Below are 26,848 nucleotides of genomic sequence, written 5' to 3'. Positions count from 1 at the left end.
TATCAGACGATTCCGACGGACACGGGTTCGTCGGTATTCCGTCGGTATAATTAAAATATACCAAATGCCAATTCGCGAAAATTTTCAAGCGGTTTGGTTCTCCCGGGCAAATTTAAATTCCGACGGAATGTGTCCGTCAGTATATTCCGACGGACACATTCCGTCGGTATATTCCGACGGAATTCCGACGACTTAGTGTTTAGGGTGTTGATTTCAAGTTTCTAAATGCAAAATCCAAATCTTTGATAATATATATAGTATTTGCATAAAGATTTAACAATAAAAATGTTTTATAACACGATTTTACACAATAACATTTTTTGTAGTGTAAGCTTATATAAATATGATTGTATAAGTATATAATGTTAAGATGAGATGTTATGAAAACAATGATATGCATACATAAATATTTTAATGAGTTGTTATATTTGAACGGTTGCGATCTAATACTATACTAAACACTTATTATGTGTTATTTTCATAGTTTTGGCATCTAAATTTATAGATTTTTATGATTGAAACTTTATAGAAACATATGTCGTCGGTATTTTCCGACGAAATACCGACGACCTTTCCAATTTTCAATGAAACCCATTGTCGTCGCTATGTCGTCAGTATATTGCGAGGGATTTCCGACGGACCATTAAAAAAAAAAAAAAAAAAAACTAATCAGAATCTTCTGAATCTTCATCAAACTCCCCAACCTCGGCTTCCGGCTCTGAATGTACGACAGCATCATGTCCAAACACAGTCAAATTCTCAACGAGTTGAACATTTTCCAAATCTTCAACTGCCTGGGCGTTGCTGGTAGACTCTGGTTGCAATGGTTCATCATCATCAGAAGTTCCATCCACTCGTCCTCTTGGGTTGATTTGCGTTACAGTAACCCATGGATCGTCTCTGTACGTCACCCGAGGGTAACTGATGTAGCACACCTATACATATCAATTATACAAGTATTAGTAAAATATATAACATTAATTAATTATATTGGTAAAAAATTATGAATAGATTGACATACCTGATCAGCTTGCGAACCAAGAATGAAGGGATCATAATATTGAAGTTTCCGCCGCGAATGAACTGATGTAACACCAAACGCATCAATCTTCACTCCTCTATCTGGGGTGGTGTCATACCAATCACAATAGAATACTACACAACGCAATCCAACCATTCCAGGAAATTGGATTTCCAATATTTCTTTTATGTTGCCGTAGTAGACATCGTCACCAGAAGAAGATGAAACACCAGCATCATATGTTGTCTTAGAATGACCTTTCCTTGTGAATGCATATCCTCGCGTACAAAATTTAGGATATGATTTGACCACATAGTTTGGTCCCTGCACAAATTCGCGTATCCAATCATCGAACACAAGACCTCTGGCCAAACCATCATTCACCTATAAATTAAAAACATATATGATTGAAAAGTTAATTAGTTTATATATATTAAATTTAAACTAATCATTTGCATAGGGTAATATGATATATGACTCACATAACTACGAAGCCACGCAGAAAATCCGTTATCTCTAAGTTGTCGAAGCTCATCTTCTGTTGCATGCCTGTGAGTCATACGCAACTCCGCCATATATACACTATATACAAAAATATTATCAATATGAAATAAATTTATTGAATATTAATCTAACAATAAATGAATAAATATTTTTACCTCTCATATTGTAGAACATCTTCACAGTTGGTGAGCAAATATGTTTGCAAATGAGCGTGCTCAGTGTCCGTAAGTCTCCGCTTCGTGAATTTTCCACTAAGTCGTCCTATTTCCTTGAACATGCTTGGGACAGTAACATGATATGTTGCTCTCTCCCCTCTATCATCATGCCGAGCAGGTCTTCGGTGTTTTGTATGCACTTCTGGTGGAAAATAATTTTCAGCAAAGATTGCAGTTTCTTCATTGATCACCTGTGCCACTATAGATCCTTCCACCCTGCTTTGATTTTTGACCATCTTCTTCAGATGATGCATATAACGCTCAAAAATATACATCCATCTGTACTGCACAGGACCACCAAGTTCCAATTCTCTTGCGAGATGAATAGCAAGATGTTCCATTACATCAAAGAATGATGGAGGAAATATCTTCTCAAGGTTGCACATGCTGACTGGTGCGTTTGTCTTCAAATTATTAATACCCTCTTCAGTCACTACTCTGCTGCATAAGTCGCGGAAGAAAACACTAATCCCTACATAGATAAAAGACATAATTTTCGTAAGTATTAAGTTTTTATAAGCATAATTGTTAAATATAAAAATAAATTAAATTTTAAAAATATAATATACCTGCAATTGCTTCATGAACATTACGTGGCAATAATGCTGAAAAAGCAAACGGAAGGAGGCGCTGCATAATTACATGACAATCATGACTCTTCAAGCCAGTAAACTTTCCTTCGCTTCTATCAACGCAGTTCCCCAAATTTGATGCATATCCGTCAGGAAATTTCACTTTATCTGTAATCCAATCAAAGAACTCTTCTTTTCTAGCACCATCCAGCCGATAAATGGGAAAAGGGGCCGTACCGTTCTCATCAACGTGAAGTTCAGAACGATCACAAATATCGACTAAATCCAACCTTGACTTCAAATTATCCTTCGTTTTACCTTGGATGTTAAGGACTGTGTTCATCAGATTATCGAAGAAGTTCTTCTCAATATGCATGACATCTAAATTATGCCGCAATAGATGACTCTCCCAATATGGCAGATCCCAGAAAATACTCTTTTTGTGCCAGTTATGTAGCTCTCCAACCGCATTGACTCGAATGTTTTCATGTCCACCTACATCTGGCGTCCTTTCTGCATCAAAATACCTAAACTGCTTCAACAAATCTTTCCCACTAACTTCCTCAGGTGGACCATCAAACACCTGCTTGTTCTTCGTAAACGAAGTCTTACTCCTGCGGTATGGATGATCAGGTGGTAGAAATCGTCTGTGACAGTCAAACCAACACGTTTTCCTTCCGTTCTTTAGTTGGAAAGCATCTGTGTCATCTTGACAATATGGACATGATAGCTTCCCATGTGTTGTCCATCCAGATAACATACCATATGCTGGAAAGTCACTTATTGTCCACATAAGTACTGCCCGCATCTGAAAGTTTTCTTTGCGCGAAACATCGTATGTCTCAAAACCATGCGCCCATAGTTGTTGCAACTCATATATTAGTGGTTGAAGAAACACATCTAGTGATCTTTTAGGATGATCTGGCCCGGGGACGAGAATTGAGAGAAACAAAAACTCTCGTCGCATGCACAAGCTCGGCCGTAAGTTGTACGGTGTCACAATAACTGGCCATAGAGAATACTGTCTTCCATGCTTTCCAAATGGGCTGAAACCATCAGTAGATAATCCAAGATAAACATTTCTTCTCTCTTCCGCAAATTCTGGATATGTTGACTGGAAATGTTTCCAAGCCTTTGCATCTGAAGGATGTCTAATCTCACCATTTGTGGAATGCTCTGCATGCCATCTCATTGCTTTTGCTGTGCGCTCACACTGATACAACCTCTTCAATCTTTCCGTCAAAGGCAAATACCACATTCTTTTGAATGGGATCGGAACTCTTCCCCTCGTCTCCTGATAACGAGGTTTCCCACAAAATTTGCATACATTCCGTGTCTCATCCGCTCTCCAGTAGATCATGCAGTTGTCAATACATACATCTATCACTTCATACGGTAGTTGAAGACCTGCAACAAGTTTCTGAACCTCGTAGTATGAACCCGGTGCAAGGTTATCCTCAGGTAGAATACCTTTGACAAAATCAGTAATCGCATCCATACATTCTTCAGCCAAATTATAGTCTGTCTTAATACCCATTAATCTAGTTGCAGATGATAAGACTGAATGACCATCTCTACAATTTTGATACAAAGGTTGTTTTCCTGCATCCAACATGTCAAAAAATCTCCTAGATTCGGGGTTTGGTTCTTCCCCTCTATAATGATCATGTACCATCTGCTCAGTACCTACACCATAATCTATATCCGTTCTAGATTCTTCTAACCTAATATCAGGCTGAGGTTCACTAACAGGCTGAGGTTCGCTAGTACTACCATATTCATAACCAGTTTCCCCATGAAGGTACCAAACTTTATAATTACGTGAAAACCCTTTCATATACAAATGAGTCCAAACATCAAATTCTTTTATAACCTTATTATTATTGCAAGAAGAGCAGGGACATCTTAACATACCACTTTTTGCATCCGGTTGCTGTTGAACAAGCCTCATGAATTCTCCAATCCCTTGAACGTATTCTTCCGTAAGCAAATTGGTGTTCGGATCCAAATGAGGTTTATCCATCCACGAACGATAATAAACTTCTGAAGACATGATTTTCACGGAATTGTTATGACTAAAGAGAATGAAGTGTGAATGAGTTGAATGAGGAGGGGTTGTATTTATAGGAAATTGCTTACGGACCTCCGACGACTTTCCGACGGAATTCCGACGGATGTAAAGCAGTCCGTCGGAATTCCGTCGGTATTGTCCAATCTCAAACGGCTATACAACGGTCATATATATTTGTCGGCAACGGTCACATGGTTCGTCGGAATTCCGTCGGTATTTTCCGACGAACTTCCGACGACTTTGCTGTTAATCAGAATGTCGTCGGAAATTCGTCGGAATATACCGACGAACTTTCGACGACTACAACGGTTACATTTTTTATCGGAATGTCGTCGAAAAGTCGTCGGAAAGTTCCGACGAACCATATTTCGTCGGAATTCCGTCGGAAATGGCCGACGGAATTCCGACGACTTAATTTTTTTGGATTTGGTCAGAAATTTGTCAGTATTCCGTCACAAATGTCCGACGACCTTGGTGTCCGTCGGAACCTCCGTCGGAATTCGGTGTGTTTTCTTGTAGTGAAAGATCATAGAAACCACAAGTCACCCGCACTTACGATTCAGTACCTTTCTTGTTACATGAAAACTCAGCCGGAATATTCCTCTGCAGAGTCTATATGTGAGCATTCTTTTTGTCAAACTTGAATCGCTACCAAAAATACAAGCAAAAGCATTTTGGTTTGATTTTTCTCTTGAATTAGACAACATCTTCATGTGCCTATTTTGTTATTTAAACTGATTTAATTTTTGAAATGTTACGCTTGAGTACGTAGAAGACACGTAGAGTATACAATATGAACGGTAAAAGCTACATATAATTTTTATTTATTAATTTATGAATTGCCAGAAATCAAGGCCTGGTTATTACAACTGTATTAGAAACACATACGCATTACGAAAACTTTATTAAATAATTATAATAAAATAAAACCAACAATACATAGAGTACAATAATTATTAGATTCAATAGGTTGGAAGCACATTAATTTAATTATATATATATATATATACATATATATATGTATATATGTGTGTATATATATATGTATGTATATCATATCAATTCCTCTTATTGTTTGATTATGAACTTAGAAAACCATTTTCCAGAATCTTTTTCTCTTCGATCAGCAGGATTAGTGAAATTGACCCAGTTCATACCAAACCGGAGAGTGTAACCATTTCCGAACTCGTAGTTGTCCATTAATGACCATGCAAAATATCCTGCTACGTTGCATCCATCCCTGAAATAAATTTGAAATAATGTTAACCACTTATAATTCTCAAAAGTATGTCAAATAAAGTTAACTCACTCGATAGAGCATTTGAGACATGCAATATGGCTGCAATGATTTTGAATTCGTCCGTTATCAGCAAGAGCATTTGGCAGGGTTAAGTTTCCCATATCAAGATCTCCAATTCCTGTAAAATTTAACACAAGATTTCCAAATTAAACACACACACACATATTTCTATTTGTTTAAACATTGGTTAAACATATTTGTATTGGTGTGATGATATGTAGGTACCGTTTTCAGTGATGTAGGTAAGTGGGTTTCCGTATTTGTTTTTGATATAATTTAGAATCTGACGGAACCCTGGAGGGTAGTAGACGAAGCTGGGCGCCTGTAAACAAGAAGGGAACATATAAGAAGGAAATTCAAATAAACGCTGTGATCTCTTAAAAAATGATGATTATAAATCAAAGTCGATAGTTACCTGAACACCAATAGGTACTCCGTTGCGGTAATCTGTATCCAAGTAGAGAGAAATATATGAGTTTAGAAAATTTACACTCACACACACACACACACACACACATATATATATATAAATATAAGAAGCACCATTTTTTACATACATCCAAGTGTAACTCTTGGATCGGTTATGACACTAGGTTTTGTAGAAGGAGGTGCATTGGTCGCATATTGTGTAACATAATAGTTCAACCCTAGAAAATCAAGTGATCCTTTGACTAACTTTGATTCTTGAGGTGTGAATTTTGGCAATCTAGGTCCAACCATCTGTCGCAATATCTTTGGATATCTTCCATAAACCAATGGATCCAAAAACCTTCATACATATATATAGAACAAAAATAATAAATTAAATACTGCAAGTATATTTGTTACTTGAACACTTTATAACAAAAGCTTTATAGATGTGTATGTGTTCGTGAATATTCATGTGATCTGAGAATCAATTTAATTGAAAAATATATATACCATCCAACGAAGAAATCAAATGCCCGCTTTGCAGCAGCGGTGTCACGAATGCTATTTTCGTTTAATGGGGTGAACCATCTCCCGATCAAGGTCGTTCCTATTTTACCACCATGCAATTTCTGAATGCATAGATATTTTGGATTATAAGTTACATATACTACATACAAATCATCTTGGAAGGATAAAATCATGAAATATTTGGTAAGTATATGAACCTGATATCGTTTTCGGTATAATGCTACAGTTTTTGCATGAGCTAGAAGTTGGTTATGTGCAACTATATAAGGCTCAGTTCCAGAATCTCCTCCAAATTCACAGCCAGTGCACCGTCCAGGAGGATACGATCCGTCTCCATAACCTTTGCTTGCGAGAGAGTAAGGCTGGTTTAAAGTGATCCAAAATTTGACTCTATCTCCAAATCTTTGAAATAGAAGCTCGGCATAGTTTTTGTAGTCCTCTCTGCTCATGTATCATACATATTAGATAAAAGATAGATCTATGTACATAAGTAACATAACCTAAGACAAAGAAAACAAGTTTAAGATAAATATTATTTAATGCACTTACACTATACGTCGACTCAAGAAACCTCCATACTCATCTTCTAGAGTTTGGGGAACATCCCAGTGGAATATTGTTACGTACGGTTCAATGCCTTTATTCACACAACAAAAATTGATACATCGGACAATTAAAACTTGATAATATATGTATGTATCAAAAATACAAATTTATGTAATATATTTACCATTTGCTTTTAACTCATTGATGAGGTTATTGTAGTATTTTATCCCGTTTTCGTCAATCCCTCCAATCAATCTTCCCTCTAAGGGTAGAAGCATATATGTAATCATAAGATTAGTTAAAATATAATAATAATAATGAAAATTTAGGCTTATCATCTGCGCTTACTTGGTAAGATCCTTGACCATGCTATTGAGAGTCTGTATGCTTGAGCCTTCATTCTTTTCAGTAATTTGACATCCTCCTGTTATATGGGAGTTCCAGAGTTCAGTTACATTTCTGAAATGGAAAAAATAACATGTATACACACACATTCATCATGGATAGCCTCTTACCTTGTAAAGATCATACGAATCACAAGCAAGGTCTCCAGAACTGTGGTCTGGCACTTTCTCTGTAAATATATAGAGCAGATCGAAAGATGAGCATAACTTGTATATATATGAGTAAAATAGTCCCATCCGTTATTTATATACTTAACTTTCTCTACATCAAGGTGAATGCTAATTAATTATACGGAAATTTTTTTAATCAATGATGTGTTGTGACCTGGATATCTATGAGTGAAATAGTCCCATCCGTTAAGTGCTCTATGTGAAGCACCTTCGATCTGGTACAAAAAAAAATCATGCAGGCCGGGTTAAAGATTATTCGTATATATGGTAGATGAAAATAATCTTGATAGATCCCTATGTCTTATTAAAAGGTCAGTATCAACTCTAAATGTTCCTTTTTGGTATAAATTCACATTTTATCAAAAAAAAAAAAAAGGTCAGTATCAAAGATATATGTACCTGGTAGGCCGAAGTAGCCGCACCAAAAGTGAAGTTCTTTGGAAAACTAGTTCGGTTGAATGTAAGTGGATTGTCGCAGTTGAACGGTTCTTTAGCCTTACAGGCCGGGTTACAAACATTTTTGCTACTTGAAACCGCAAAGAGAATGACAAGAATGATTACAAAGAATTGAGCTTTTTGACATTCCATGGTTGAGAACATTGTGGTTTTTGCTTTCTTTGGTTCTTAGCTAAATTTGCTTTTTGTTGATGGTTAATTTGATGATGATGGCTAAATAATGAACTTGGAAGGGTTTATATAGGAAGGTTTCCGTGCATGAGAATTTGCATGGGGTTTGAAGTTAACTCGTTACGTACGAATAATTTTTTTTTTTTTAAAGCTGGTTTTCGTACGAATATATGCAGTGATTTTTAACCTCCACGTTCTCCACCTCATGACTCGCTGGCTATTTTCTGAAGTAAAATTTACATAATACGATCATAACAATTTTCCAATTTGTAGAGTGTTATTTAAGCATGGATAATCGAGTTGTTAATACAAGAAATAGAGGTTTTGATAGCAGTTGAGAATAATGTTTTTTTTTTCTTTCTTTTCTTCTATGTTTGGCATACGTTATTTTTAGATACCATTTGTGAAAATGCAAAAACTATATTTGGTTGGTCCAATTTTAATTATGTAAACGCTTTTTAGAAACATAGTATACATAACACTGTCAGTTTTAAAACGTTATGAATAATTAAGGCGAGAAATAATTTATTTTCCCTCTCACCCTCGTTTCACTTTCTTTCCAACTTCATTTCATTTGCTTCTAAAATTCATAAATCCTAAATTCTAAAACCTAAATTTTAAACACAACCTCTAAAACTCAAATATTTTTTTAATTTTAATCTAAAATTTTAATATTTTTAAAAGTTTAGATAAAATATTAAATCTAAACTTTAAACCCTAAACTATAGATCTATATCATACTTCAAATTAATCATATATATCCTAAACTCTAATTAAAATCTTAAAATTCTAATTTTTTTAAAAATTACTTAACTTCAAATCAAAAATAATATATACCAGACGGATGAGTCAGCTCTACTGGTTAGAGCCTTGGGGGCCAATTGTCATGCTTCCGGGTTCGACGCCAGCCGGAGGCGAACTGCTCATCCCTGTCACTAAAGTGGGTACTGGACCTTCGGGCTCAGGGAAAAACCTCCCGGGTGAAGCTGGCCCGCTGCCTGACCGGGTCCAGGGAATGACCCGCGAAGCGGGGAACCCTGGATTATCAAAAAAAAAAATATATATATACCAAACAACAAATCCTATGTTTTGGGTGTTGGCGGTGTGTTGCATAATCTCGGTATTCTCTTCTCCAAATCTAATGTTTTTGCAATTCATGGAGGCATGAAGTGGTGGTCCTGAGTAGGCGCGTTTCTTTGACGTGCAAGCTAGTGAGACGCTGTCTCTGGAATTTACGATGAACTCTTTATCATCGTAAAGTTTACAAGGATTTTACGATGAAATGTCCGTTACAACAGGTAGTTTATGACGATTTCGATAACATTATTATTTTTTCGTAAAATCCATTTACAATGAATTAACTACGATGTTGGTCGTCGTAAATCGTATGGTTTTTTTTGTAGTTATAATTTAAATAAAATATTGCTAATGTGTTGTTAAATTAGTATTACAAAAATATAATTTTTTTCATACACATAACACCAAATCTGAGTTCGTATATGAGCATATGTAACAATGCTAGTATTAACCAGTATTCGTACTAACCATGCTATGAAAACATGAAAAAAATACAATGCTTGTATTAACCATTAAGTTACAATCTTTGGTTTGACCAAAAAAGATGTTACATCTTTTGTGTATTGCTGACGTTATGTATACATATTAATGGTTTGACCGCGTTTTGCGAAAGTTGTTTGCAATTTTTTTTTTTTTTTTTCCAACTGAATTATAATAGATAACAGGCCCGCAGCCCAAAGAGAATTACAAAGACCAAAAAGGCCCAACCACAAAACCCAACTTAAACAAAACAACCCGCTTAGGCCCAAGCCCGTTAACCTCGAACCCAAACACCCGACTCGCGGTTCGCCCTACCTCGAGGAGCAAACCCGCAAAAGTCGCCGCCACCGTAAGCACTTACGCCGGAGAACGGACGCTTCTAACCGGCCACTATAGGAACAAGCCTCACCGAGACAAGCCGGATCCCAAGACCTACCAACACTCTCCATCACCGCCGTCTTGTACTCCAGAGAAATCTTTACCGGCGAGATCAATCGCCGGAGCGAGATCATCACCACCACCATTCGAGCACACACCAGAGTAACAACCACGGCTCACCGAAACACACCAACTTGAAACGGTCGCTTCTCTCTTCCACCAACGAGAGAAACACCCACGGAACTCAAACATCACCAAAGCCAAAAAACCAACACTAAGGCCCTATAAACTAATTTTAAAAATTAAGCAGAAGAAGAAAAAACCAGAGCCGACGAGGCAAGGTACAGGACACCTTCACCCCTCGGTGCAAGATCCGACGGCGCAGAGCTGTGAGAGCCTCTACCTCCCGGAAGCTTTGCCGGCGGCGCAGAGCTGAAAGGAGCCTCCACCCCCCGGAAACTTGAACGGCGACGGCGGAGCTAAACGAAGCCTCCGCCTCCCGGAATGAAACCTAACTTCAACCCAAAAAACTAACAAGCTGTCGCGACGAGCCGCGTCCTACCTCACCCCGAAGCCAGAGAAAGGGAGCTTACCGCCGTTTGAAACCCGCCGTAGACGGTTCTCTCCCGGCGATAAAACCCTAGTCCAGATCCGAAAATATATCGGATAAGACAGCAGATCGACGCACACAGAGGGTAACCTAGCGAGGATCGACAAATAAGGGAGCCACCGGCGCCGGCACGCGCGCAAACGCGCCGCCGGACGTCGGTGCTTTCCTCCCACGCGTTTTCTCTCTTTTCTCTCTTCTTAGTGTTTACTTTTCAGAACTAACGATGAGTTGTTTGCAATTTTTAATTTGACTTTTATTTTTTTTTAGTTAACATTGTTTATGCTTTAAATTAACTCTTGGAGTTGCTAACTGTATCCATAGATTTTTTTTGTTTTTTTTATTCAGTTATTATTAGTAATAGCCCCATGGTGGCTAGTTTTCGAGAACAGAGTTTATTTGATATTGGTTAGGCCTTTAAAGTTGACCAATATTATTTAAGACCATGTGGTTTGTATTGTGCAAATTACGAAATGTAAATTTGTTAAGTGGATTTATTGACACATTAATGGAAGTAAACAAATAATATATTTTATTAGTTGTTTACGTAAACGTGCGGTGGCTTTTTTTTTTTTTTTTTTGATAATCCAGGGGTTCCCCACTTACGTGGGTCGTTTCCCTGCGTCCAGTCAGACAGCGGTCCACTTCACCCGGGAGGGCTTTATCTGGGCTGGATCGAATCCAGTACCACTTTTTCGCGCAGCAGCTGGATCGAACCTGAAACGTGTTGGCGTCTCAGTCCCGTCTCCTTACCACTCGAACCTGCGGTGGCTTGTTCAAGCTCAAAATTTCCTATGCATAACAAAAGAATACCATAAAAAGGTTTTACTGTCGCACAAATTGTTGGCCAATAGTTCGAGGTTGTGGAGGGCCTTCTTAGCGTCATTGCGATAGAAATATTCCCGAAACCCTTTTATGTAATGTGCTTATTTGTGATTCTCAAAGCATTTTGCAAAATAAAATCCGTAATAATATTCGATATTTACCAACAAATAAAATTAAGAAACTAAAAGACCTAATTTAAGGATGAGGAGGACGAATATTACCCTAGTATTACAATAAATAAAGACATTGATTCTTTAATACTTAATAAAAATCCTTTTGCATTTACAATTATTTAATAGGGCTTTTTGCAGAATTGACCTATAACTTAAAGTCAAACACAAAACTAACCTTTTTTTTTTTGAAATTGGTTTTACCCTATTCACCCCACAAGTTCATATAATTTACGAAATTGCCATCAATTTTTTTTTCCTTTTTTTTTCGAAAATGACATTTTTACTCTCTCACCCTCATCATCTTCAAGTAATTACAAGATTGTCATTGTCATCAATACCACAACCACCATGAACAACCAATTTGAAGCTCTTAATGCTCCCAAAATCGATTTACCCTTCTTCTTTTTCCATTCTTGTGAACTAAACACAACATATCTCTCACTTTCTCTCCACAATGAGCTAAAAAAACCCAAGATTTTGATACTAAATTTTTTATGGTTCATAGAGTCATAGAAGCTAACGATTCTGGGTGGGTTACTTTCGTTTGTGATTCTGTGTGCTTGGAGAAGTCTTATGTAAGCTAAGGAACTTATCTCACCAATTTAAGGTATGACATCGAGTTTTTTTCCAGATCTGTTCGTCAGACGACTTACTTGGGAAGTCGTCTGGCTGTAGACAACTTATCTGGAAGTCGTCTGGTCAACGCAGATGTTATTTTTGCAATTGACTTTGAAATCTGTAACCTGAGACGACTGAAAGTTAAGTCGTCTGTTTTTGTTTGGTTTCAAAAAAAATTTCAAAGAACCTAGACGACTTACATTTCGGTCGTCATAGGTTAGTTTTGCATTTGACTGGATAATTTCAGAAGTTTGACTTCCCCAGACGACTTACATTTCAGTCGTCTGGCGAAAATTAAAATAATAATATTTTTTTTAAAGTAGACGACTTACAGTTAAGTCGTCATAGGTTAGTTTTGCAATTGAAAAAAAAAACTTCAAAAATTAATTATACACAGACGACTTATAATTCAGTCGTCCACGAGACGACTTACTTGTAAGTCGTCCAAGATTTTTTTTCGAGATTCTGGTCAAACCTCGTAAATCCTGGACAACTTACATTCAGTCGTCTCGTGGACGACTGAATTATAAGTCGTCTGTATATAATTAAATCTTGAAGTTTTTTTTTTCAATTGCAAGACTAACCTATGACGACTTAACTGTAAGTCGTCTACTTTAAAAAAAATATTATTATTTTAATTTTCACTAGACGACTGAAATGTAAGTCGTCCAGAAAAGTCAAACTTCTGAAATTATCCAGTCAAATGCAAAACTAACCTATGACGACTGAAATGTAAGTCGCCTAGCTTTTTTGGAGTTTTTTTTTAGCCAAACAATAGTAGACGACTTATTTTTCAGTAGTCCGAAATAACAGATTTCAAAGTCAATTGCAAAAATAACCTCTGCGTTGACCAGACGACGTATAGTTTAGTCGTCTGGACAACTTAAATTGAAGTCGTCCGCGTCTTCTCCGCTAGTTTTTAAGTCTTCTACGTTAGTTTTTGAATAACTTGTATTTTTAAGAGTGATAAGTAACTTCAAGATATGTAAAACTCATATTTACAAAATATGTTCTCTCCCTTAGTTTTACTAAATTTAACTAAGTTTTTCAACGCAAACTTATAATAAAATATGATATGCTTTGACTAGTTACTATTATTTGTTTCTATCTCTTAAGTATTATTGTTATAGACAATAATGATGACTATTGTTATGAGTTGGAAGAAGGGTTAAAATGCTTCTTAAAATGTTGTATCAATATAAAGCTACCAACATTCTTGTTTATTAAGATGAGAAAAAGGCCATTGGAGTTTATTATTGCATATGAGAGATCCAAAGATAAGAAAAAGGCTACTGAAGTCTATTATTTCATTGATTTGTAAATGTGTAAACACATTGTTAGCACATTTAATACATCTTGGAAAACATTATTACTGATTTTACAAAAAATTCACAACTAAAAGAGTAGACATGCAATTCACAAAACAGACCACAAACAAAACTATTATAGATCATTCCTCTACAAAGACAAGCTTGGATTCCACTTGGGTAGACAAGACCACACGACTTTTAAGAAGTCCAGACGACTTCTAAGAAGTCCAGACGACTTCCAGGAAGTTCAGACGACTTTGTCAGAAGACTTTTAGGAAGTTCAGACGACTTCCAGACGACTTTACAGGAAGTCCAGACGACTTTACAGGAAGTCCAGACGACTTTACAGGAAGTCCAGACGACTTTGTCAGAAGACTTCCAAGAAGTCCAGACGACTTCCAGACGACTTCAAGACGACTAACAGGTAAGTCGTCCCAGAAGTCTTCCAGATCTGAAAAACATGCATATTAAATCCAGATCTGAAAAACCTGCATATCCAAAAACGTTCAAATGACTTAAAAACAGAAAAAATGAGTGAAAGATTAGATAAATCTACCTTTACAGAACACACAAAAATACATATCTAAAAATAATAGATCTACCTTTAAATTAGTGGAAGATGAGTACCATCTAATTAAAAACCTGCAAAAAAGATAGATTAGTAAGAAAGACATGAGACAAAACTGGAAAATTCATATAAAGTTTGGTGTTTTCAAGTCAAAGAGATTAGAGTGGGTTTGGAGAGTTTTAGTTTGGGAAAAAAGTAAGAACTTTACACAACAAGAAGTTACCAAATGAAGAAAAATCAGACATAAGAACTTACCAAAACGCTCAGATCTATTATGAAAGGGAGACTTCGTCAGAAGACTTCCTGGAAGTCCAGACGACTTCCTGGAAGTCCAGACGACTTCCTGGAAGTCCAGACGACTTCCTGGAAGTCCAGGCGACTTCCTGGAAGTCCAGACGACTTTGTCAGAAGACTTCCAAGAAGTCCAGACGACTTCCAGACGACTAACAGGTAAGTCGTCCAAGAAGTCTTCCAGATCTGAAAAACCTGCATATCAAATCCAGATCTGAAAAACCTGCATATCCAAAAACGTTCAAATGACTTAAAAATAGAGAAAATGAGTGGAAGATTAGATAAATCTACATTTATAGAACACACAAAAATACATATCTAAAATTAATAGATTTACCTTTAAATTAGTGGAAGATGAGTACCATTTGATTAAAAACCTGCAAAAGAGATAGATTAGTAAGAAATACATGAGACAAAACTGAAAAATTCATATAAAGTTTGGTGTTTTCAAGTCAAAGAGATTAGAGAGAGGTTGGAGAGTTTTAGAATGATGAACATTACATTTTTGTTGCAGCCATTTGAGAGGAGGAGAGAGAATGTGTAAATTTTTCTTTATATAGGGAGACAAAAAATCCAATTAGGTTAAATATTTTTGACTCAGACGACTTCCTGGACGACTTACATTTCAGTCGTCTGGTGAAGAAATTAAAACAGACGACTTACATGTAAGTCGTCCAGAAGAGTTTAATATTTTTAGCGGGAAATTAAATATTTTTAGCGGGAAACTAAAATAGAAGACTTTCCAGACGACTTACAAGTAAGTCGTCTGGTTTAAATTATTTAAGCGGGAAAATAATTTTTTAAAAAAATTTTAGGCGGAAATATTTGGACGACTTACATGTAAGTCGTCTGTTTTAATTTCTTCACCAGACGACTGAAATGTAAGTCGTCCGAGTAAAATGATCCGGTTAGGTTAAAACGTACATTGTTAAAATTAAAGGTTCGGTACGATGTGGACGACTGAAATATACGTCGTCCGAGTAAATTATTCAACAGACGACTGAAATATAAGTCGTCCACACCCTAAACATAACCCCTAAACTTAATTATCTAATTAAAGACTTCATAAAATCAAATCAAACTTGAAAAGTGTTTACTATACACATAAATAAACACATATAGGTGAAAACTAATTTTTGAAAAAAACATTTTAGTTTTCCAAAATCTAACCCTAACAATACATACAATACTACAACATATGTTTGCCAAACTCCTAAACCAAAGTATTTCATGATTCACTACTTCCACTCATCTATCTTCAAAACAAATCAATTTTATCATATCTTAATTTATATCACTTAAAACTGTTTATAATTACTTGATTTTTATTTTTTACGCATCAAAATATTTTTTTACAAGATTTATAAATTATTTTTAAAATAAACCGGTACCAGACGACTTCCAACATCTCAGACGACTCAGACGATTTACTAGGGCTATATTCGTAAAAATGGCTTCTGTTTTTTTGTTTTGTCACAAGGGGCTGAGCTGTAATTTCACTAGGCTTTTAGGTTAGTTTTGCATTTGATTCAAGTTTGGGTATAGGTTTGGGGTTAAAATCAAGTTGTGGGTTAGTTTTGGCAAATATCCCTATTTAATAAGTGATGAAATAATTTACGCTAGAAGAAAAAATATCATTTATTACTAAAATTTACAAGGAGAAAATGGTCGTTGTAAATTAACGATGATTTTTAATGAGTAGTCTACGTGGAAAAACTTACTCGTTGTAAAGCAGAAATAAATTTACGAGAACGAATATTCATAGTAAAACACATGTTAATTTACGACGATTTTACGATGAGTGAAAAGATTTTTTTTAAAGTCGCTCTAAAATGAAGAGTATTTAATGACGACACACTTTACATTTGTTTAAAGACGACGAGTAAAATTGAAATATTTGGTGAAAACGAGTTTTAGTGGACTATATCTAACTTATTATTTATTCATAAAGTCGTTGTTATACTGAAGTAAAAGACTTGTAACCTTTTCGTTATAAATCTATTGTTAAATTCTTACCTACCATTGAAGAAAATTTCATATACATATATATATATGACATTTTCTTGAGCCTAAAATTTTTTACCTACTAATGAAAAAAATTTCATATATATGATATTCTTTTGAGCATGGAAGACACAAAAAAAGAACATAGAGATGTGAAGGAAAAAAATGTCTAGTGATGGCAATATATACGAGTTACGAAGTTAGATGTCTACGCACAAATATTCTGAAACGAGAGTGACGAAGGAGTTTCTCAATGGGCTGGAGATATTCATGTTCTAAGCTGGTTTTATACCGATCACACATGAAAACAATAAGATGTTCTGTCCTTGTCAGAAGTGAAAGAATACAAAATTTCCCGTAGTAAAACTGTATGGACCAACTTAGTAAATATAGTAGTAGTAATAGTAATTTTAAAATGTTGGTAATAGTGATCAGGAACCAAATCATTTGAATAATGAAAATGAGGAGAAAATGGTTGATCATGGTAGAGTTCACGACATGGTAACATATGCATCTTTAGAAACTACTACAACAATATCTGATGAAACTGAAAATTTTGAAGAACCTAATTTAGATGCAATTTTTTTAATGAAATGTTAGATGTTGCGAATTAACTAATCTACACTGGTTGTAGAGAAGGTGTCTCTAAATTGTCTCTATCAGGTGGGTTGATGAATATTAAAACTAATCATAATTAATATGAGAATTGCATGTATGCATGGGCCGAGTTGTTTAAAGAGTATTTGTCAGAGGACAACGTGTCAGCCGATTCTTTTTACTAGATTCATAAATTGGTTTATAGTCTTGGGTTGCCTTCGGAGATGATTGATGTTTGCATCGATTATTACATAATCTACTTGAGGGACGATGACAAGGAACAAGAGTGTTACTTAGGCAAAAAGCCACAATTCAAACCGCAAGGACGTGTGCAGAATAGGGTACCATACCAAAGGATATGGTACCTACCAATTACAGACATGTTGGAAAGATTATATAAATCCCAAAGGATTCCTGAAGCGAGAAGATAGCGTGCTGACCATGTCTAGAAGGATGGAGAGGTCACTCATCCATCAGATGCAAGACCATGAAAACATTTCAATATGAATCACCCTAGATTTCCCTAGAAATATTTGAAATGTTTATCTTTAGTTATGCACATATGGATTCAGCCAATTTGGAATATCTGCGAGACAATATTCGTTGTGGCCAAGTCATTCTTACGCTGTACAACCTACCACCAGAGTTGTGCATGGAACGAAAATTTCTATTCATGAGAATATTATTCACTAGTCAGAAGCATCTAAAGCGGTCACTAGATATTTTTCTACAAACATTGATAGATAAGTTGAAGGAGTTATGGTCAATAGGAGCCAGCATGTATGATTGTTCAACAAAAACAAAATTTACGATGCGAGCAGTTCTTATGTGGACCATAAGCGACTTTCCGGCTTATGGGACACTATCTGGCTGGGCTATCACATGAGAGGTTATCTTGTCCATATTTTTTTGCTATGACATATGAATTTCAACTGAAGCATGGTAGGAAGACATGTTTTAATTGTCATCACTAATTTCTCCATGTTAACCATCCGTACTGAAGAAACAAGACATTGTTTAGGAACAAAAGAGTTGTATGGGACACTCCTCCTCCATATTTAAGTTGAGAACAAATTGAAGAGCATATTGATTACTAAGGTGCTGAAAAAACTACTTATCGTGGGGGTAATTGGCATATTCATGGAAATATGTTTGATTATTATGGAGTTCATCACAATTGGCACAAGAAGAGTATATTTTGGGAGATGCCATACCAGAAGGACCTGCTTTTGCATCCAACCTTGATGTGATCCATATAGAGAATGATTTTTTCGACAACATCATAAACACAATATTTAACGTCCAAGGAAAAACAAAAGACAACAAAAATTCAAGGTTGGACTTATCTGATATTTTCTCAAGAAGGGAGTTACATATCAACAACAATGGAAAGTTCCAGTTCTTATATTCAGACTGTCTCCAGAAGCAAATACAACGATGTTAAACAAGGTGGCATCATAAGTCAAGTTTCCGATGGTTACGTTTCAAATCTCTCTAGATGTGTTGAACAAGATCAATAATTCACATGGATGACGAGTCATGATTGTCATGTGTTTATGCAAAGTCAACTTCCATTTGCATTTGCTGAGCTGGTTCCAACAATTATACATGAACCGCTTGCAGGTAAAATATTTTTTTTTAATTTTTAATACCAATTAATAACATGTTTCTTACTTAGTAACTAACTACTAATGTATTTACTTTTGCACCATACAAGTTAATGAAGCATTTTTCAGGGATCTAAGCACACGTACGTTAATTGAAGATGTCATCCAACAACTCAATGACAAATATTATGATTTTATTGTGCAACTTAGAGAATATATTTCCTCTGTTTTTTATGTCATGGAACATCTCGTAGTCCACCTTCCATATGAGATATAACAAGGTGGACCTGCTCATTTTCGGTGGATGTACCCATACGAGCGATCTATGAGGCATTTGAAAGGAAAAAACAAAAAATCTTGCAAAGGTGGAAGGTTCCACAGTTGCTGGGAGTTTGATTGAAGAACATCGCACTTTATATCCTATTTCTTTGTCCCAAAAGTTCATACCCAAAAACGAGTTAAACATAGATATGATAATGGTGGTATTGCGCCAACATATGTAGTTGATGGTGTTCCAAACATCTTTTCCCAAATCGGGCGTTTAGGTGGAAAATTGAAACATGTTTGCTGTTCAAGTCAAGAAGACTCCCACAGTGCCCACACCTATGTTTTTATCAGTTGTGAGGATAATATGAAGTGTTTATTTGAAAGGTAAGGGTTAAAAGTCTACTCAATTTGTTCATATATATATATATATATTAATCTTATTCTGTTATTTTGTAACTTATTTACTGCTAAAGTGAAATAAGTGATACCACGTATATCCACAGATGAGGTGAACAAACCAAAAGATCTACACTTTGTTAAGTTGTTAAGGACTCATGTACTTACATATTTGAATTAATAATATCAATTAATTGAATGTTTGTGTTATTTTTGTATTAATCAAAATTTTGTGTTATTTTTGTAACTAGGTTGATTATGATGATCCATATTATCCCACATGGCTTCACAAATTCGTTCAAGATCCGGTTGCAAAGATCACCACATTACCTATGTATTTCAAATGTGGCTTTACTTTTTATACTTACGAGTATGTAAACGTTGGGAAACGAGGAATTACAGAATGTGTGAAAGGTGAAACGAATTTCTATGGGATCTTGCAAGAGAAGATAGAAGTAGAATTCCCTGGTTAGTAAGATGAAATGCATCCTCTTCAAATGTGAATGGTTCAACCTCGTCAAATTTAGAGTTGTTGATGTTAATTTAAGACGAAGATACAACAAATTTGAGTCTTTCATATTAGCTTCTCAAGCAGACCAAGTTAGCTTCATCTCATATCCCCATATCAAAGATTCCAGAATTACTTGGTTTTCTGCAATAAAAATTACACCTCGAGATAGAATTATATGTGGAGATGACCCCTTTACAACAAGCATTTGTGTCAATGCAGTAGAGGTACATGAACAACAAACCGATGACATCCTTCTTATTGATTTACATAACTGTGAATATGAAATCTTCCTGCCGATGAGACCGATTACGAAAATAAAGACGAGTTTGATGAAAGTGATGTACAATATTGTGATGATAACTTAAACGATGAATCTGAATAATGTAATATTGTCATAACTAATATTAATTAATGTTTCTTTCTGAAAACATTAATATATTTCATTTATAAATGATTTCAGACTCTAATGATGAATTAAGATGTAATAAATGTGTGTTGAAGTTATAACAATCATGTATAAATAGATGAAGTATTATGTGGTTTGGGGTTTAGGGATTTAAGTTTAGGGATTCAGAAGTGTTCCTCAAAAATTCGTCGTAAATGGTATTCGTCGCAAAGTCCACATAACAAGAAACACTAGACATGGAACCTTTTCGTAAATGGTATTCGTCGTAAATGTCTCGTAAAATGACAACGCCAGATGTTGTTAATTTGTCGTAAAGAAAAAACACAAGCTAGGTTATCATAAATTTACGATGACCGTACGAGGAACCCTATTTTCTATATCTATACTTGGACTCATTTCACTCAGTTCCCCTGAAACTCACTCCCACTCGTTTCCATCGGCAAAAAGGGTTAGTTTTTTTAGCTAGTTAAGTTTAGGTGGAATTCATAGAGATTAAGTTGTGGAATTGGATTTCAATTTCTATATATAATTTTCTAATTTGAATTTTTTTAGATGGTTCGTAGAAAGCGTCCACCACCACATTATAGTGAGACATTCAGCACATGAGATCCCACATCTAGTTCATGTGGTCCTTCTACGGCTCCAGATTTTGTCCCAAAATCTCATAATTGCTATGACTGACACATCCACTTGCACCTCCGGTTCCTCCCTTTGCACCGGTTCCTCCCTTTGCACCTCCACTCGCTCCTCATGTGGTTACAAACGATGCTCCTTATGTGGTTACAAACGATGCTCCTCATGATCATGTTACTCCAGACCGTGCTCTTCCTCCCCCAGCAGCGGGAGTACATCATGATTTGTTGTTGTCGCCTGATGCACTATACTCTCATTATACCGTCGAAGATCTTTCCGCCCAGCTGGGATGAGAAGGTTTAGATGTCTTAGATCCCGATCTACCACATGAAACTTATTGTAACATAATATTTTTTTATAAAAAACTATTACTATGATTTAAATAATATATTTTTACGATAAATTTGTTTAACTTATTTATTATTATTTTCCAGGTTTGGGGTAGACGGACATGTCCAACAGAGTGATTTTGACACGGTCAAAGGCTATTTCATAGAGACACATCCTAATTGGACCCTGACACTGGAGTACATTAAGACCACTTGGTTTAAGTGTTTGGCGGTTAGTAAGAAATAAAATTTAAACAGTTAAATTTTTAATTAGTATACTATATATTTTAATATATTTTTTTCTAATATTCATTCTCAAGAAAAATAGAATTGGTCCATTGGGATTAACGAGAAGATTAAGGAAAAAATTGTATTGAAGGAGAAGACGTGCCTATGCAACACCGTCTCCAACTGGAAGGTCATTTTGGAGCTGGGGCTATGAAGCAAAGCCTCCTCTCTCATAAAAGATGTATGGAATGGACTAAATCCCACTCAGTCCGAATCGCAGCGGTGCTCCACTTCTCGTTCGACGAGTGATGAGCATGGACATTTGTCAATGGTTCACACTTCATGCCAAAAATATGCCACTCAGGTGTTTGTCTGCAAAAGGTAAATAAATGTTATATCAATATTTTTTTCTTTAATTATAATTTTATTAATTGAATTTGACCTAACTTTTATTTTTTAGGCCGCAAAGAAAGGCGGAGAGCTATCATCGCTTTCTGAGATTTTTGGGCTACACACTCACAAGGCAGTCTTTTCGTGGATCCTATGTCAGAGAAGATACACAATGGCGTGTCTGCTCAGATTGCAAAATGACCCAGCTGATGCAGCAGTCTCCAGATTGGTAGCCCGTCCAAATGTCCATGGACAAAATTTTCAGAGGTAATATACAATTTCATGATTTTTTATTTATTACTTAACCTTTTTTGTATTTTAATAATTTTATTATTTAAGTATTTTTTTTATTTTCTTTTACAGGTTGTCCATAAAAAGGGGCGGACGCTAAGAATATTAGCGATATTCCATGGTCAACATCGATTTTTCCCAGAGACGGGAAGAAGAGTCTTCCCGGATGCGGTCTGACTTGGATTCTATGCAAGCTCGCACGGAGTCCTTTGAATGTCTTCTCGACCTTATGGCGGACAGAAATCCGCAGATGCAGAGGATGTTGTGGAATAGATGGGTAGTACTCGGGATTCCAGATCTACCTTCCTGATCCGCGGATAAGGAGGCAGCTTAGTTAGAGAGAACGATCACCAGAGACTAGTTCCAAGATGACGACGTCCTCCGCTAGCTTTATTTTCAGTTTTTTTTTTTATATTATGTATTTGAATATTTTTGTATATAATTTTAATTATTTAATAATATTTATATTTTAATAACTTCTATTATTTAAAATTTAATTACTAAATAATTTTAATTATTTAACAAATTTAATTATTTAATAATTTTTAAATTTTGGTTATTTTAATTTTTTTTTAAAACAAAAATTCAATTTTCCGAGAAAAACATGAATACCTTACAATGAAGTACATGATAATTCCTCATAACTTTTTACATATATTTTACGTGGATGTAGATGTAAATTTCTCATAAAATTTTACAAGGAATATACGAGGAAGTACATGTAAATTTGTCGTAAATATTTATTAGGAACTAACATCAACTTCCTTATAAACTCGTCGTGTTGACACAACTTAAACGACGAGTTCACTTTGAATATTTACGAGGACTTTACAATGAAGCCTAGTAATTTATGGCAAACCCTTTCCTCGTAGGTTAAGGATGATTTTGACGACGAATCGATGTGCCTGAAATTTAAGACAAAACTTTTTCAACGGGTGTTTTATGACTATTTTGATATCATTGTTTATTCGTTGTAACACTTCATTTACGACGAATTAATAACATACCGTTCGTCATAAATCCTATGTTTTGTTGTAGTGATAATTTAAATAAAAATATTGCTAATGCGTTGCTAAATTAATATTACAAAATATTATTTTTTTCATATACGTAATACCAAATTTGAGTTGGAGTATGAACATATATAGATAAATATGTTAGTGTTAACCAATATTAGTACTAATCATGCTATAAGAACATGAAAAAGATTCAAAACTAGTATTAAACTTTAAGTTACAATCTTTGGTTTAACCAAAAAAGAGGTTACATCTACGAAATGTAAATTGTTGAAGTGTATTTATTGACATATTAATGGAAGTAGATAAATAATATATTTTATTAGTTGTTACGTAAACGGGTGGTGACTTAGTCAAACTATATATTTTCTATGAATAACAAAAGAATAGAATAAAAAAAGTCCGAAAATACGCAAAAACCCTTCTCTCTCTTTCCTTTCCTCTGATTTCTCTAGAACTTTCATCAAAGAAAATCAATTCCGGTGGCCGGTGGCGGCGCCGCCGGTCACCAACCCCTTTTATCTTTTGTTTTTTGTTGTAGATACTTTCGCTCGGCAAATCTTTTTTATCCCGGTTAGCGGATCTAGTCTTCCCAGTGGCGACTTTTGTGGTGTATCCGATTTCAGTCGAAGCAAAGTTTCAAGGACGTTTCCATGTTCTTCGAAAGGGATCGGTGTAAATACCGTAATCCTTATCTTTCGCAGTTTGTCAGCAAAATCCCGTTTGCTTAAGAAGACTTTCCTCTTCTCTCTCGGATAGCACTTTCTCCTTTCCAAAAGGAATCAATCTTTACTCTCTTATGTTGGAGCCGCTAAATCGGTTTATGGGTAAAGTATCCTAGATGGAAAGGAATATGTGATGTTGGATTGATTTTGGTTGGTTCTGATGGAGATCTAGATGAATTAGCATGTTCCCTATATCGAAGGTGGTCCGGTAAAATATTCTATTAGATCAACTGAGTATTCCCAGGTTTATTATCCGGCGGCGTTGATGGTGGTTCTAACTAAAGTGACGGTTGAACGAAAGATAAGAAGCGAAGGAGTTTCAAATAGTTCCCGGAGACAAAGCTCAGGAAGACGGCGGTTCGCCGGTGAGGTTGCGTCTCAGATTTCTCATCCCACACGTGGTGTTCAGGGACACGTGTCATCCTATTTTGGCTATAATCTCATGTAAACACAGAAAAGGACGCGTGTTGAAGACTTACTTCGTAGAGACGCGTGTAATAACTCGAAGGAAATATTGGGTCAATAAATTGGGTCTAATATTATTGGGTTTATGGTTTGGTCGAGTTTGTATTAATGAGAATTGGGATGTATGTAACTCCTTTGTAGTATGCCCATTTGGGCCTTTTTTTTTTTTTTTTTTTTTTTACGCTTTGTCGCCAGTTCATAAGAAAGAGTAACATAGTCGAAACAGACAGAGTTTGGTGGAACCAACAGGCCCCAAACTCCAAAATTAAAAAAAACCCAAAACTCAACATCATCTCCCTTGCTCACATCCATCTCCGTTGGGAATGAAATGAAATGGATCAGAGAAGATGAAAACCAGACGCACGCTTTCCATTAGTACTCATTAACCGTGCCAACAGCATCTGCATGAATCATAGGAAGAAACCAATAAGGGCCACCTTTCTCAATATACGAAGCATAGCGATGATCTCTTGTGACACTACGAGCGATGGCATCGGCGCACCGGTTGACAAAAAAAAAGAATAAAAAATGTTCTACTGTCACACAAATTGTTGGCCGATAGCTGGAGGTGGTGAAAGCCTTCTTAGCATTATTGTAATAGAAATATGAAAATGGAAAAAATGGGATAGTTAGAACTTGAGTTTGTCCAAAGTAGAACTTTTAGAAGATTATTTAGAAAATAGGATTTAAATTCCTTGTAATACCATAATACCTTTAAATTAATATATTAATCTGAATTACAAATACTAATACTTAGTAACTGATTTAATACTTAAAAGGTAAAAACGTGGGAGAAAAGATACTATGCGAGATTTATGGTAGATTTCATGTAGATTTACGGAATACATTAACCAAAATATGAAAGTTTCCATATTTTCGTGATTTGGCTATAATATGTATCCTACGTAGAGTAGAACACTGCATAGTGGGTGACAAATCTATTATTCCCTAGGTGTAGAGTTATCAAGCTTCAGGTAGATTAACGATATCTTGCTAGAATAAAACCGAACAAATTATAGGTAAGGTAGAATATATAAGAATGTTTTGTTTACTTTATATACCAACGATAGATATGTGTACAATACTTAGTATCCAATTTTCTAAACTAAGTAGATGGACATAATGAGTATTCTATGCTCAGATAAGACATAAAATAAAATATAATTTTACTATTTAAAAAAAAAATTAAAGCATATAAATAGTCATACTTATGTATCTAATAGTTTTTATTATTTTTTTATATTTTAAAATTTTAATTTACTACTTTTCCTATTACAGAATGATAAAACATGTCAAAAATGACCAAAAACATCAAAAGCTCTATTGAGACAAACTGAACTTCAAAGTCCCTCATTTTTCCAATTCTCTCTAGAAATGTTCCTTGAACCTTTCTGTCTACTGTGCCTCTCTTTTATCGTTCTCAAATTCCATTTTTGAGTTGTACATATGTAGCGTTTGTAGTGGAGCTTTGGCAAATTGGCATAGTCTGATGTTCATGTAAACGGTGTTGCCGTATTTGGAGGTAAGTGATCTGACGTACGTGGGCATGGAGGCAGTGGAAAACGTCACTGATGGTGAACTCAGCCGCTCGACGAATAATATTGCAATAGCGTAGTTCCAACTAAACTTGGCTGGGAGGTTGTAACTGAGAGCTCATTTTGAAGTTGATTGTTTGTGGTTTTTGCTTTAGTTTTTGGTTTTTGCTTTTGTAGAAACCATTTTTCATCCAATCAAGTTTTTGGTTTTAGTTTTTGTTTTTATAAACACCATTTGAGTTGCCAATCAAGATTTTCAATAAATAGATTCCCTAAAATTTAGTGAAACTAGTTTTTGAAAAGTTTAACCAATTTATGAAGAAAAACCAAAAACCAACTTTTGTGAGCTTTTATGAAGAAAAACGAATTTTGATTTTTTTTTAAGAAACTACTACATTATAATTACTTAATAATTAATAAATAATATTTTAATAAAAATTAGAATTATCATAAATATTTTGTACATTAGATATCATTTAAACAATAATGTGAAATATTTTAATTTGTGTTTCATATCTGTAAATAAATTTATATATTTTATAAATAATATTATTTAATTTTAAAACTTAGTTATTAGTTTCTATAAATAAAACAATTGAATAATTTTAATAATTATTAGTCACATTAAAAATAACAAAAATTTATAAAAACATAATATGTTTTATTAATAAAATATATTGTATAATCCTGAATTATAAAAATTGCCATTCAACTTTAAGAAAATATAAATAATTTATATAAGAAAATTTAT

At 35.1% G+C, this 26,848-nt stretch overlaps 1 protein-coding gene and 1 long non-coding RNA gene across 2 annotated transcripts; both read right to left on the bottom strand.

Annotated features, from left to right (window-relative positions):
* Positions 1 to 5,188: 5,188 nt before the first annotated feature.
* Positions 5,189 to 8,419, bottom strand: LOC111213144 (myrosinase 4-like). The gene is made up of 13 exons (XM_022714814.2): positions 8,143 to 8,419; positions 7,898 to 7,958; positions 7,684 to 7,742; positions 7,517 to 7,592; positions 7,353 to 7,430; positions 7,172 to 7,259; positions 6,820 to 7,063; positions 6,605 to 6,723; positions 6,241 to 6,452; positions 6,099 to 6,130; positions 5,909 to 6,005; positions 5,693 to 5,801; positions 5,189 to 5,623 (listed from the first exon to the last, which is right to left on the bottom strand). Exons 1-13 carry the CDS (start codon positions 8,341 to 8,343, stop codon positions 5,452 to 5,454), a joined length of 1,548 nt encoding a protein of 515 aa, XP_022570535.1. The 5' UTR covers positions 8,344 to 8,419; the 3' UTR covers positions 5,189 to 5,451.
* A 7,723-nt stretch (positions 8,420 to 16,142) lies between these two features.
* Positions 16,143 to 26,494, bottom strand: LOC125587653. Its single transcript, XR_007323930.1, has 2 exons — positions 22,123 to 26,494; positions 16,143 to 22,047 (listed from the first exon to the last, which is right to left on the bottom strand). It is a non-coding gene; the product is annotated as an uncharacterized LOC125587653 (long non-coding RNA).
* Positions 26,495 to 26,848: the final 354 nt, after the last annotated feature.

This window comes from Brassica napus, chromosome C5 (assembly GCF_020379485.1).
Source record: "Brassica napus cultivar Da-Ae chromosome C5, Da-Ae, whole genome shotgun sequence".
In the NCBI taxonomy this organism is placed as follows: Eukaryota; Viridiplantae; Streptophyta; class Magnoliopsida; order Brassicales; family Brassicaceae; genus Brassica; species Brassica napus.
Note: the sequence above shows the minus strand (reverse complement) of the source record. Positions and strands in the feature narration are given on the sequence as shown.